This window comes from Falco biarmicus, chromosome 5 (genome assembly GCF_023638135.1).
Source record: "Falco biarmicus isolate bFalBia1 chromosome 5, bFalBia1.pri, whole genome shotgun sequence".
Classification (NCBI taxonomy): domain Eukaryota; kingdom Metazoa; phylum Chordata; class Aves; order Falconiformes; family Falconidae; genus Falco; species Falco biarmicus.
This window is the reverse complement of record NC_079292.1, coordinates 1,511,959-1,526,395: the sequence shown is the minus strand read 5'-3', so window position 1 is coordinate 1,526,395 and position 14,437 is coordinate 1,511,959. Positions and strand designations below refer to the sequence as shown.

Genomic DNA, 14,437 nt, shown 5'->3' with positions numbered 1-14,437 from the left:
AAATAATAACATCTGCACTGGAACATAAGATCAGGATATATATGGGAGTAATTTAGCACAGGTCATCCATTAAAATCGTGAGCAGGTACTGAGTGGTATCTGGAATAGCCTTTTAAAAACAATACAAGTTCTTACTGAGTAAAGACTCCATGGTTGGGCTTGTGAACTATCTGTCAACTATTAGTACTGCTCTTTGTAGTGATCAAGCAAAACTACATACTCAGTTTTCACTGTTGCTGTGAACTCAGACTTTTAAAGGAGCCTACGTGAGTAAAGTATCCCAATTGCACTGAAATTAGGTAAAGATGGATGCAGACTCCCATATACACCTTTGAAAATCTCAGGTCATTTTTTCACCTGGCAACCTCACCAGAAATCCTCTCTTCTCTTTCCTTGAGCAGGATAAACTACACATGTCTGCCTCTATTGAGCTACTATGCCTACCTTTCTGGACTTCCCCTTTTTTCCATATGCTCCTCCAAGTACTTAACATAAGGTACATGAATTCTGTGCTGTTTATGTTAAAGTGATGGCAACAATCAGAAGATTCTTGCATATCATCTTACTTTGAAGTTTAGTCTGGAAACCACCACATCGCCATTCGGAGTAATAATAGGAACATTTTCACAAATAATTCCATGATCAACATCAATAACTTTCCCTAGAAAGAAAAAAAAAAAATATTAGTTTGTGAAACCTTCCATTAAGCAATGATATGTGACAGTCTCTGTGCACAACAGAAGTATAAGATGGTAAGTTTCAAACAACTCTTTTTATGTGCTCCACGTTCCCCTAGTGGAAAATCTGGATAATAAATCTTAGCTAGTCAGAAAGACACTGTCAGCAGTAGCCAAGAATGTGCAATGAATCCTAAATTTGATCATAAATGTAACGCACAGTATGCATCGTAAATATATTATGCGCTATAAAGACACGTTTATTCACATTCTACCTGTATTTACCGTATTTTGTTTTAAATAGGTGGTCAATACCAACCAGCAAAAGAGATCAAGGACAGCCTTAGCCACAGGCACACCAGTTTACTTGCTCCTGAGGATTCAATTAGAAAACAGAATTATGTTCATTACCAGCTCTGAAACTCAGAGCCCAGTTCAGCCTCTGCCAGCAACGAGAGCAAAGGAGAAAACATTTAATGGCTTGCTTCCATCTAATTTTGAAGCCACAGACACTATAAATGTGTCTTGTAAGTATTTGTGGAAACCCATATAACATTTCACTCCAGTAGCTACACTTACTATTTGGATTTCTGGCAAATTCAAATATACAGTCTCAATCGGACATTTGGATACTCTGTAACACAAGAACTTTGAAATAAATTCTTCTGGAAACAGTAAAATAGTGAAAGCAACTCTTCTCAGTTGCCTGTTAATGGGCTTCTCTAACACAGCCCGCACAGCTGGGCTCCTAGAAAAATAACAGAAACTACTTCTACAGAGAAGATGCAAAGTAAAGAGATTTCTCTTTGTATTAGAAGGCTGCTATTTTTATAACTTTGACTAATCTGAACAAAGGAAAACAGAACTAAGGAAAAGCTGAGTTTATTACAAGAGGATCTGGTAGCATTTCCTTCAGTTAAGGTTAGTTTTACATTTCCCATCAAGAGGTTCTTTGTTCAATTGCTTCTGACTTTGCCCAACTATAACAACCTGGGCAAAAATTTCTGTGCCATGTCCAAGCACTTTTTTTTTTTTTTTCCCCCTAAAATAAGTTCTATTTAAAACAGTTCTGTGGTGTCCAACGTGAGATTATGGAAAATGGAAAGTGTTTTGCTGTTAACGAAAAATTACTTGGATAGAGTGGAGAAATTCTAGTTAAAATAGATCTATGATAAAAAATAGTAAGCCAAGTAAGTAATAAGTAAATTTCATTCTCATAACTTCACAGTGTTTGATTGCAACTTCAGCATGCTTTTAAAGCATATTTATGTGTAATCAGAAATAAAATTTGACAGTATTTGTATAAGTTGTACAAAATTTTATTTCAACTTTAAAATTCTGAATTATTAGACACACTATGTATAAGGCAATATTATTATCTGTTAAAAATATCCTAATAGTTTTCATATTTTCACAATGCTTTTATTGACAGCAGTAAAGGCCAGGCACAAAACAGACATCCCTTAGTTACATGAACTTACATTGGATGATTCAAAAGGAAATAAATAGTATGTGTTCAAAGAGCCTTTGGGGAAGCTGAATTATGGTTTGTCTTTTATAACAATGCAGACACCTATACGTATGTGAGCACGTGCACTTTTATCCACACACAAATCCACTCTGCAGGGGATTTCTGAAGTATCAAGGAGGAAAAACCAGTATTACAATGGGACTTGTCATAAAAAGCGTGGAGCCTGTGGCCTAGATTCATCTGGCCTAAATTCTACTTAAGTCCTTGTGCACAATGCTTGGTCTTGGCTAGCTGCCTCTGAGAGCCTACAACCAGTCAGAAGCAAATGCTAGTCACCACTTTGGAGGAAAATTCAGGTGGGATGAAACATGTGACTGTAGTGGAATCAAATCTTGGGAAAAGATTGTAGAGAAATAAGGAGTGGAATATAAGTATACTAGACAAAAAGGGAACGAGAGCATGAAGAGCATGCTTGCATATCTGAACTGTATTTGGTTTTGTTTTTAAAACACAGTTATCTAAAAAGAGCTCCCAAATGACTTTGTCGATCCAGGAACTACAAACCTTTTCTCTTGTACATGACAAAATGTAACAGTTACAAAATGTCATTTCTTTTAATGTCAGCCAAATATTACCAAGATCGACAAGATTAAGACATCAGCTATTTCCACAGCTATCCACCACACTGCATCAGACTGTTCGATATGAAGAACCTTGTCAGGGGACCTTTGAGAAATCTATGCTGAAGGGCAGCACTGTTGAAATTGCTGGAAGAAATTATTTCATAAAGAGCACTTTGGTGCCTTCAGCTCCACCAAGGTTTAAGTTTTCAGAAGCCAAAGGGAGGGAATGAGGCTTTTCAACACCACAGAGGGGAAAAGCAGAAGGGGTGCACTGGGAAAATTGGGAAAAGCCCATTGTAAAAGCTGCTTTTAAGTATCTCGGAGAGAAGCTGGACGCAATAGGAAGAGAGAGGTGTCACACAATGGAGCACAATAAAAAATAGATGTACACAGAAAATGCTTTGGGGAGAGTGCACACAGAAAGACAGTGGCACCAGAAGGACACAGGATAAAGATAGGAAAGGTAAGGTATATATTGATCAGATCATTTGGGAGGCGAGGGGAAGGGCAAAGTTGTCAGTCCATTTTCAGTTGAAAATTCCCACTAAATTATGAAAAAATAAGCATAGGCTGATTCTTGGTCGCTGAAAACGAAGTAGTATTTTCATCAAAAACTACTGAGAACCAATCTGTCTTTCCCTCCTACCCAAACAAAATAATGTGGTGTTTGAAGACAAAAATATTACAGTCTCAGTTTTCTGAAAAAAATTGTGTCTCAGGAAAGCTGGCTATCTTCATGTAAGAATAATAATACCACCACCACCAATAACAGTATAGCTGAAATGCCTTTTTCATTGAAAGTTTTCACAGAAAACAGTTACTTTGTGGATTAGAAAAGTACTGCACAAGCACAGAGTTACTAAACAGCAGGAAGTTAAAATGGAAGGTAACGTGGTCTTTCGTGTATTAAGGCTAGGAGGCTGATCTGTTGTAGAAACAAAACCTCTGTTCACGTCCTCTCCCACTGCACCGCCGCCTCCCCCCCGCTCCAGGAAATACATGCAAATATGCATTAATTACCTTTGATTTCCAAGGGCCCATCGATGTGCAATTCCACTTTATCTTCATTCTTGCTGTTGTTTTTAGACCCTTGAATAACAGCAGTTCTTTTGTAAATACCTCTCTTCACCTCATCAAAGACTGAAAACATGTTGTAGACACGGGCAGTGTAGCCTGCTAGCTCAGTAACCTGAGAAACGACAAATGCCTCATTTCAGTTATTCTTCACAAATTCTATAAATTAAGCGTTTGGCCAAAGATTCATGGAAAATCGTCCCGGCTATTCTGAGTCAGTGTTTCTCAAACGCTATTCTGGAAGGATCAACAATGCATCTTTCAATGCCTATCAATTTTCATTCCTTGAGATTCTGTGCTAACCCATATGCCATCCACAGCTCCTACAAGTCAGCAGTCAGAGACAGTTTGAGGGGGACAGATTTCAGCCAGTGTAAGCTATGATAGCTCCAATAAATGAGAAGGTTGCAGGGACTGCTCTTCTCTGCAGATCAGCAGAGCCTTCACCCAACAGAGAATAGCTATTAGTATATCTGAAAACAGAGAGCCTATCACACCAGAGAAAAACAACATCTCTGTGTTTGCCAGCAAAATAAAGGCCCATAGAAGTGAGAAAATCTGGCATCTATAACTTTTATGTCTACCTCCCTGCATTCCCAAAACCTCCTGTGGGAAAGGTGTGCTTTCTCTGTAAAACAGGCAGCATCAGAGCATCCTAATCTAAAACACAGTACAAAAAAGAAATTACTCTTCTGTCCACTGCATGCTAGAGTACCAAAGCTAAATCCGAGTTCTTGGCTTAGAACTGGACGCTTTTAAGATGGTAAGGCCTCTCAAAAGGCTTTCTCCTTTCTTGGGTCCTTTTGTCACATTTTCCACCTGGTGAAGACAAGAACAAAGGATCTCTGGGCATGGTAACTTCCTATTCACGATACCACCAAGAACTCACAAAGAACTGCCTCCATCTGCTGGCAGCAAAGAATTAAACCTGGACATCTTATAAATGTATTATTTGATGGTTTTACAAGGATGAATTTTTATACTATATAGATAAGATAAGAATAGCAAGAAAATTAGTTCAAGATTATAAAATCATTGACTTGCTGTAGTTAAACACATAGAACCCATTATTGATTTCACCTGCTACAGCATACATAATTCCAAAATAAAATCCTCTATAAATTTCACTATTTGTGCCAGATTTAGAAGTGAGTGCTAGTTCTAGTCACATGGCCATCACCCTACTGGAGGTTAACAAGTATACAACATCTCAAAAAATTCAGTTTAAAAAGAGTTATCAATGTTATCCATCAGCTGTATATTGTTTTGCATTGGTAATTGCATCAACAGCTGTGAAAAATTGAGCTAACGCCACCTAAGGCAGTAGGTAGCACACAGGAGCTGTAACATCATTCTCCAGACTGGAGTATTTCTAGCAATTTCAGTGGGAGCTCGTGCCAGGACTGAGTGCTCTGCACAGCATCAGCAGTGCCATTAGATGGAGAGAATCCTGCATGTGATGAAGGACACTTGCAGCAGCTGTGCACCAGGAGAAACACAAATGTAGTTAAGTTTCTAAACCACGACCCTACAAACCTGCTTTGTCAAAACACTAAAAACATCTAAACTACTGACCCGCAAAGGAAAGTTGAGCCTACCTCATCTGCACACTGAATTACATTGACTGGAGGAGACTGCTTTGGTGGATCAGGTGGGCAAGAACTGGCCCTTCACTACCACTTGAAGTGGATTGAAATACACTGTCCTTTGGAAACTGCCTGAACCACAAAATGGGAATGACAATGTGATTGAAGTACCACAGTGTCTCTTTAAAAAGAAGTATAAATGTAAAATTAAGATGGAAATTCATAGACTTGGTCTTTGATCTCATGCTGGCTAGATTGAAATCTCATCAGGTTATAAACAAAGTGAGTTTGTTCAGTTGTTCATACTACATTGTGGGTATTTTGTTTCCAAAAAATAAAACCACAATGTTTTTAAGCTCCCATGTACATTATATAAATAACTTAAATGTTGAAAATAAAATAGAAATTACATCAGTGTATACTAGGTTATCTGGTAGTAGCTTTAGAGCAGAGGCCAAGCAGGAGAACAGCTAATGGAGCATAGGTCAAAATCACAGTCCATTAGAAGAACACCTTCTGAGAAAAGCACATACTCTGGCTTTGTCAGAGTCTGTATCTGAAGCTGCCAAACTACCCCTTCTCCTCCAGCTTACAAAGCTGTAGCTATTATGGCTGGATTCCAAGTAATAGAATCCATAGCCTTTGATTAGCTGCCTAGCTAATGCATGTCTCCTCACACAGCACTCCTCACGCTGGGAAAAGTGGTCCCCACCAAAGGGATGAGCAAAACCAATTAACAAATGCAGAACAAACTTTCTGAAGAAAATGCTGAGGAGAATAACAGTACTGCCTCACTTTTCTTTTGCTTAACAGCTGGCTTCTAGAGAAACCTCCCAAGAGAGACCACAGATGAAAGCCCAACTTTACTGGAATTTGGATAAGGACTTGAAACGTCTCTGATCTTCCAGATGAACATCCCATACTTCTAGACTATTTGCTGTCCCAAGGTGGATTTACTCCTGCTAGAATGTCTCTATTTTGCAAAATTACTTCAAATTTAACAGATTCACGATACTGAAAACAGCCCTACAGTTTAGGTGGCCAAGAAGTAAGTACTCAGTTCTCTTTGCATTTCATACAAGACATGACTGGAACAGGTTGCCCAGAGAGGTGGTAAATGCCCTATTACTGGCAAAGTCAGGTTGGACAGGGCTCTGAGCAAGCTGATCTGGTTGGAAATGTCCCTGCTCACTGCAGGGGGGTTGGACTAGATGACCTTTAAAGGTCCCTTCCAACCCAAACTGTTCTACGACACTTCCAGCAAGAGTCCCAATACATTGGAGGCAGACAGCTTGAATTCAGGTCTGTGCTCCAAACAGACCTTGAACCTTTATCACTGACATTCCAGGAACTCCTGTTGCTCTCCGATGGCACCTGAGCACAGGTATTAAAAATGATATTTACATGTTGCACCACACTGGCAGCCATGCACTTTAGACTCTTTGTCAACTTAACTCTAAAGATAAACTATCAGTTCAAAGATCTCCACGGATTTAGTTGCAATAGAATTTGTCTTTGAAAATTGCGCTTTTTTTTACATTTTATATTAAATGTAAATTCTGTTTTACTTTTTTCCTCTTCTGTTTCATGTATGACATGTACAGTACCTCTTTGTATGAAGACATAATCCTTTCAATAGCATCTGCTCCAGAGATCAGCAAGTTTCGTGATGTAGTAAAAGCTTCTGTTCTTTCACTAACCATTGCCTGTTTCTGTCCATCTTCCAATTCTAAAAGTAAAAAAAAGTTTTCTGTTAAAATATTCTTCTGAAAACTATCTCTACAAATTAAATTGTGATTAGAATGTGAGCCATTATAAAGCAGCTTTTAAATTAAGAAAAAGTTAACTCTACAAAGACAACCTTTCAAAAAGAATTGCTAAATGTAGATTCAAAATCAAACGTAAACCCAAAAAGAACTGATAGCTTGGTAACAAAGAATAAGTGGGAGTATATGGAATTCACCTTCTTAGGCAAAACATGCTATTCTTTTATACTATTTGTCTATCTAGGTTATTTTCCTTTTGATATATCACTATTCAACCTAAATTTTTTAAAACATGAAAGAGTCAAACCTAAGCAATGATCTGAAACATAATTAATATAATTTTTACTACCTTTGCAATTATTCATTTTCAGCTTTACTTATTTACTGATTTCCTGTAAAAGGAGACATTCATATTGATGGAAATTTGGCAACATTATTACATTTCTATAAAAAAGCAAGAAGCTCTTTTATTATCAAAGGCATGGTTTAACTAGGATACCTCTCTCTCACAACACTGTTTCTCTCTACATCTGACTCCAGTAAAAGTTGTGATGCTTTGTTTATGGCACTGTATCCTATTAGCAAGAAAATTCTTGCTCCACGTGAAGGAGTTGTCTCACAAGAACATGTCAGCAACATCAGGTAAGGAGAAAACCGCAGCAGAAATCATAGAAGATACGCGAGAAATAAATCTGTTTATATTTAACATATCTACACATACTCTTGCTACCATGTGAGCTACAGATTTAACAGCATAGTCAATTTGCAAGGTTTGCTTCCTGAAGGAATTAAGATTTTTTTTAAAATGGCTGAATGTTTTAAGACTGAATGTTGTTTCAGTGTTAATAGTTGTGTTACAAAAAAGAAGACAACAATGAAGAAGACAAAAACCACTCAAAGATTTTTCACATACAAGATTTAGAATGAAAGGTCTCAAAGGTTTTCTGTATCACAGAATATTGCTTAAGTCTGTTGCAGAACAGGGTCATGATTTTTTTTTTCTTAAGTTTGTAAAGTTTTTTAAAAGTTGTGTTGGTTTTTTTTAAGTTAAGCTACTGCTAGGCATCAGGCTAGGCAGGGTAAGGAGTGGATCCAGTGTGGCAACTCCTGCATCAGTAATTGTTACTAAAATCCTCTGTGGTGTTTGCACAGTGCTGATGATCAAGAAAATCCAGGAGGAATTCCCTGCAAGTATAATGTGACTAAATTTTATGGGCTAAAACAAGCAACGCAAGAGTATAGCATACAATACTTTTTTTTTTCTTGGCGAGTAACTGTCTCATCTCCCTGACGAGATCTCATTCTAGAATTCTGGTGTCTAGAAACCTGCATGAAGTACCAAAGCCAGACGAATCTTTCTGTCTTTATTAATTAAATCTAAATGTTTGGGGGTTTTTTTCATTTACACATCCATAAAGGTATCTCTACAAAATTTCAGCTAAATCACCGAAATACACGATGGATAATCTAGGAAAAACTTTTTAAAAAATCTTACATCCTAATTTTCCACATATATATACAGACACACATACAGACACCATCTATATGTTACTCTTTCTGGCCTCAGATGTTTTTTATAACAATTTTAAGACACATGTTCAACTTTTTTAGCTTAAATTCTACATTAGTACACTGACAACTAATTGTATGTAATGTAGCCACCTGAGACTCAGCAAGAGGCATGCTTTTTTATTTATTTATTTTTTTAAAGACAGAAAACCTCTTGCAAAGGGAGACATTACAAAATCCTTGCTCATGTAGTTCTCTTATTTTAAAAAGTTATTTCCACTACAAGAGGAATAAATGTAGGGGATAAGGAGAATTCAGTTAATTTATTCTTAAAAAATGAAATTTGTCTCTTTCTTCTCAGAGAACCAATTTTTGTTGATCTTGTTATAGCTCATGCAGCCCACGCTATGCAGAAACACCACAACTAAATTTAGGAATCAGGTATGGTTTAATTATACTAATGCAGCATTCCTTCTGTATGTAAATGCAGAATTTACTGACAGCTGCTTCCAGCACTCAGGCTAGGTCATCTAGCAAGAGTTTAGAGACAAACCACTTCATCAGGCATTTTAGGGGCATCTGAAAAATTAAAATTATACAGAACTTATGAGCATTTCACTGTTCCAAAACACAAGCTCTTGTATTACATGCCTAAACCACCAAGATCACTTTCCTTGAGCTTTTTGTCCACAACATTTTTCATATGGCTGGCCTCCTGTGTCTGAAGAAGTGGTGCCTTGTAACAGGGCAGACAGACTGTCTCTGTCTCATACAGAATCTAACATTTCCCTTTTCATCTTCATTTATGTAACTGATAGTCATACTTGATTTATAAACAAAGATAAGTGTCCGCCTTGTCTAGAGAAATCAAAGTCTTGCTTCCAAAAATAGTTACTTTCCACAAACTGATGAGAGACATGACATTTGGAACACCAATGGTTTAATACAAAAATAATGAGAAATGTTATCAAGTGGGAATCTTGGCTTTGCCAGTTAATTTCTTCCCTGAAATATGTAACAGAATTAGCAAATTTCAGTCAGAAATATCACCATCAAAGAAGATTCTTTTTTGGGGTTTATTGCAGGATTATTTTTCTACTTTATTTTTTCCCCTTCCTGAAGAAGTGTACAAAATCTATTGCTTTACACATTAGTCTCAAGTCTGGTCATGGAACCAGTTTTCTGCATATCCCTGATTCTAGCGATTTATCCTAAAGTAATAAATCCACTATCTCTTCCTTTAGATATGAACAAACTTGCATCTGACCTGCTGAGGCACAAAGCACTGTTTTCCCAAGCAGGTCAACGGTAAGTTCAGGTCTGCTTGACTCTTTGAATACCAGTTGTACTTCGCACTGGTCTCGACAGTGCTGACTTGTCACTATTACGTTTGTGATATGTCTATGTATGATATGTATGTATTATGATATGTCTCAGGTCTCCATAATAACCCCTATGCTTTAACGGTTTACGTTGCTGGTGGCAAATACTCTGCTTTACAACACGAGCCATTGCCACATCTTTCTTTTCTCCCACATTTGAAAAGTTATTTATCAAAAGAATACTCGCGAGTAACAGGAATGTTACTTAGTTTAGCATGAACATGAGTCTCTTTTTACTTCATGCTTTAATACCAAGGAGATACTTACAATGTGTGGTTACATGATTTTTTTTCTTGACTTTACTCGTTCCTGTCTTAGCAGAAAGACTTCTCTCACTTTTTCTGTTGTGCTGATAACCTTCACTGTGAGGTGAAATGGCTTTGTACAGACTCTTCTGTTTGGAATAGGACCTCCTGATATTTTTGAAGCTGTTGCCAGGATGCCAGCCAGGGTCCTTGATACAGTACCCTCCCAAGCCGTGTGATGGGCAGCGGCTCGGACAGCTGAACACCCAGCCATGTACCGATACAACTGCAAGTAAGCTAAACCACGCGGGGGCTGCACAAAGTCATCCTACAGGCTGAACGAAGCTTGTCCAGCTGGACAGCCCTGGCTTGGAATGTAACTACCCAGACCTGCACGGAACAGAATTCACTCATTCCTGATGAAACGTACCCAGCTTAGAACTGATCTTTCTGCAGACGTTGTAGGATCTGTGCTTAAAGAATCCCATTGAATTTGTAATAAATGCTGTGGTTCTAATTACGCATAAGGAAGCCTGTCGAAGCAAACTTCCCCACTTGCCTTTCACCACCCCTCCTTAATTACTTCCTTTCTGTTCATTCTCTCTTTTTTTTTTTTTTTTTGAAAAATAGCATCTGCAATAACACTACTTGAGTCTAGTTTCACTTCCTGGAAGGATGTCAAAAATGATACCATCCAAGCCTAGAATCTGAATTTCACCTTCTCTTCTGCCAAGGAGTCAGGTAAAAACAGCAGCTCCTAACAGGTTAACATGTAAGAGAGTAATTACCTATAATTACACTATGGTTTATGGAAGGAAGAGATAAGCCCTCTAGGAAAGTTAGTAGTATCATTTTATAAAGTAGCAGGAGATGCTGCAAAAATCAGCCTGCCATCCCAGCAGTGAGAGATGCTGCAAAAATCAGCCTGTCACCCCAACAGTGGCCAGTAAAAAGGACAGCAATTATCATTATAAACTCATGTGACACAAGGATCCTCTAAGTCCTGAATTCATACTGGTCATCAGGTTTATGTTCAAAGTTGGATCTTTTGCATTGCTCTTTCCTCAGCTGACTTGTTATGCTTGAAAGTTATGCACAGGATACGGATGTTGTGATAAAATCTGTGAATAATAAATAAATGTGAATGGCAGTCAAGGGAAGTCCAATCTTTAGAGGACATAACCTTAAAGAAACATTTAGGAATTAAGTAAAAAATGGTATTACCGCCATCTGCAAATCCCGTTGCAGTGATGATGGGCACAGCGACCATAATCATGCCACAGCTACTCCAGACATACTTCATCAGGAACTGCTCTATCATGACATACCATAGACGTTTGGACAAAATTAGATTCATTTGATCCGCCAAAGCCTTGTAGCTTTTCTGCAGTTGTTTCATTTCTACCTACAATTAAAAAATAAAGCATTTATACAATGCAACAAAGAAGCACATGTCACACAAGGTATGTTCCCATACATGCAAGAAATAATCAGGTACCCAGAATTGTGACTTCTAACTCACACCTGCTGCATGGTACTTTATTTTCACAGTGCTTCAGTCTCACAGCGAAAGTGCACACCTTTACGCAAGTTAACAGACCTAGTTCTTATTTACACCATCATCCCCCAATAGCACACTGGCAGGTTTTCAGCTCTTTTGAGATCTCTGATATACAAAAGGACAAGGCAGTCACAACAGCTGATTCTAACAACCAAAATAAGATTGATTCCACATCCTTTTAATAAAGCTGCAGCTGTAGAGTTTCACAGCAACTGAAACTCTTCACATTGGAGAGCGTTTGGGGATCAATTATCTCCAATGACCTGAAGTTGCTGAGCTGATCCCTGAAATGCAATGCTCCTTGTTTTTGCAGACAGTCTGGAGGAAGAGAAAACTATCCCAAGAGGTTTAACAAGTCAAAGACAGTTGCAAATCAACATGATGTAATGCGTTCAGTACAAGCCAGTATATGTGGAAACTGAAAAAATGTTTCATTTAGCACATTTAAAACATTACTATAGTCAGCTTTTGAGAACGATTGCTTCTACCAAAATAAACCATTTACATTATATAATCACTGCTCAACTGAAAGAGCTTTCATTTTCACCTTACATGAAACAACTTCTCTTTTGCAAATCATGTTTGGAAGATGTTACGGCCAAAATTCACTTCTAATAAAAACATGAACACTTCCTTAATAAGGTGGCTTTAAAACAAGCCATTAGTTTATGTAACTGTGACTGCTGAAGTACTGTACTTAAGCTATTTTAAGACTCTGATGACTACATCTTTGCTTAGCTATGTAAAAGAGTGTCAAAGGTTGTAGTGCTCTCTGTGCTATCACGGAGTTTTCCCCTAGACTTTCTGGTGTGCGCTGGCTGCGATTTCTGCAGCATTAAAACTAGTAGTTCATAAACATGGGGGGGGGGAAACAAAAAGCCTGGAAAAGTTAAGTAGAATGGACTGGGTAGGGGAAAAACAATAACAGAGATTAGCTTTCTAGAAAACCATAGGATGCAGCTGCAAAACAGGAACATTGTCAGAGCACAAGGGAACTACGGTCCGCTCCCCCCAGATCCTGCCTGTGAGACGGCATTTTCCCAGGAAACGGGAAGTGCTAGCTGTAAACAGGTTTAAATGTCAGAGGGACCCAAAGTGCTCGGGGAGGGCAGCAGAGGAAGCCCAGATCACGTTCGGCACTGCAGGAGTGACCCCAACACCTTCCAATTTCTCTTGTCCTTACCTTGTGCCCTCGGTAAAAGGCGATCTCTTCCACGTTGGCAATGATGCGTGAATGCATGAAGCGCAGATAGCCTTTCTTGTGAGCCTCCTCAGCCACCAGCTTGCCAAACTTGGGCGAGCAGGCTTTGAGCACGCGGGCCGTAGCATAGACGACGAGCCCAGCCAGCACCGTGGGCCCGATGGGGTTAGCCCCCCGGGACCGCGCTGTGCGGATGAGGGTGTAGGAGGTGAGCATGACATCCAGGATGGGCTTGGTGAGGTTGGAGTAGAGATGCGCCACGGACTGCGAGAACATCATGATGTCCTCAGTGAGGGACTGGTCAGGGTTGGCCAGCCGCCCGTCCATGCTGATCACTCTGTAGTAAGTCTGGTTGGCAAAGTAGGTCTCATAGGCGTGATCCACCAGGCGCGTGCGGAAGGCGAGGGCCAGCTTGCACTCCAGGTACCGTATGGTGCTGTTCACAAAAGTGGCTGGGATGGCAATCATCAGCCATTTGATTAATTTGAAGACAAAGCTCCTAGGCTGTTTTTCCACGATGCTTTTCACAATCTTCCCGTCAAGGGCGGCCACATAGATGGAGAGGAAGGTCCTGGAAACCAAAGCGACCGAATGGAGGCAGAGCAAACCCAGCTCGGCGCTCACCAGCTTTGGGAAGAAGAGCTTGCGTAGTTCCAGCAGCTGCTTGAAAAATTCCGCGTTCACGGCCGGGGAGGCTCTGCCCCGGCTGCCGGTGCGGTGCGGCGCCTCCCGGCCCCCTTCAGTCCGGCCGGCATCCTGCGCGCCGCCTCCGCAGCCCGCCCGCCGTACGCGCCTGCGGATGATGGGGTAGAGGATTCTGAGCCCGTACGCCGCAGCCAGCAGGCACGCAGCCCTCTGCGCGGCGCTCACCCGGCTCCACTGCACCCGCCGGGCCGCCGCACGCAGCATGTGGGTCATCCTGCCCCGCCGCAGGCACCGCTTCGCGCCGGTCCTAGCGGCGGCGGCTCACGCCCGGCGGGCAGCTCGGCTTCGCCGGGTCTTCATCGGGCCGCCGGGCACCGCGGCTCCCCGCCGGCCGCCGTGCCCTGACAGACGCCGCGAGAGCCCTGCCTCCGAGGGGTGACGGCCGCCTTCAAAGCGCGGCGCGTTGCACAGCGCAGCCCGGCGCCGCGCAGCCCGCCCCACCGACCACCATTGGCTGCGCCGCGCGGGGCGGCACCGGCAGCGGCCCGGCTCCCCCGCACCGCGGCCCGGGCCGCAGCCGCTCGCTCGGGGCCCGGGCGCAGCGGCGGCGGCAGCGCGGGGCCCGCGGCGACAGCGTGTCCCCCGGAGCTCGGGCCCCGCTGCCCCGCCGACCCCCCGGAGCTCGGCCCGGCTGCGC

The 14,437-nt window shown here is 41.0% G+C and overlaps 1 protein-coding gene across 2 annotated transcripts in view; it reads right to left on the bottom strand.

The window, feature by feature from the left end:
- ABCD2 (ATP binding cassette subfamily D member 2) overlaps positions 1–14,178 on the bottom strand; it is a 49,838-nt gene extending 35,660 nt beyond the window's left edge. The window contains exons 1-5 of one of the 2 annotated variants that reach the window (XM_056340102.1): positions 13,078–14,178; positions 11,561–11,738; positions 7,039–7,160; positions 3,792–3,960; positions 567–661 (exon numbers count right to left, since the gene is read on the bottom strand). In XM_056340102.1, the coding sequence (XP_056196077.1) occupies positions 567–661; positions 3,792–3,960; positions 7,039–7,160; positions 11,561–11,738; positions 13,078–14,013 (1,500 nt within the window). In that variant the 5' untranslated portion in view covers positions 14,014–14,178. Of the gene's footprint in view, positions 1–566; positions 662–3,791; positions 3,961–7,038; positions 7,161–11,557; positions 11,739–13,077 lie in introns of both variants that reach the window. The other variant, XM_056340099.1, reaches the window with a different exon arrangement.
- Positions 14,179–14,437: the final 259 nt, after the last annotated feature.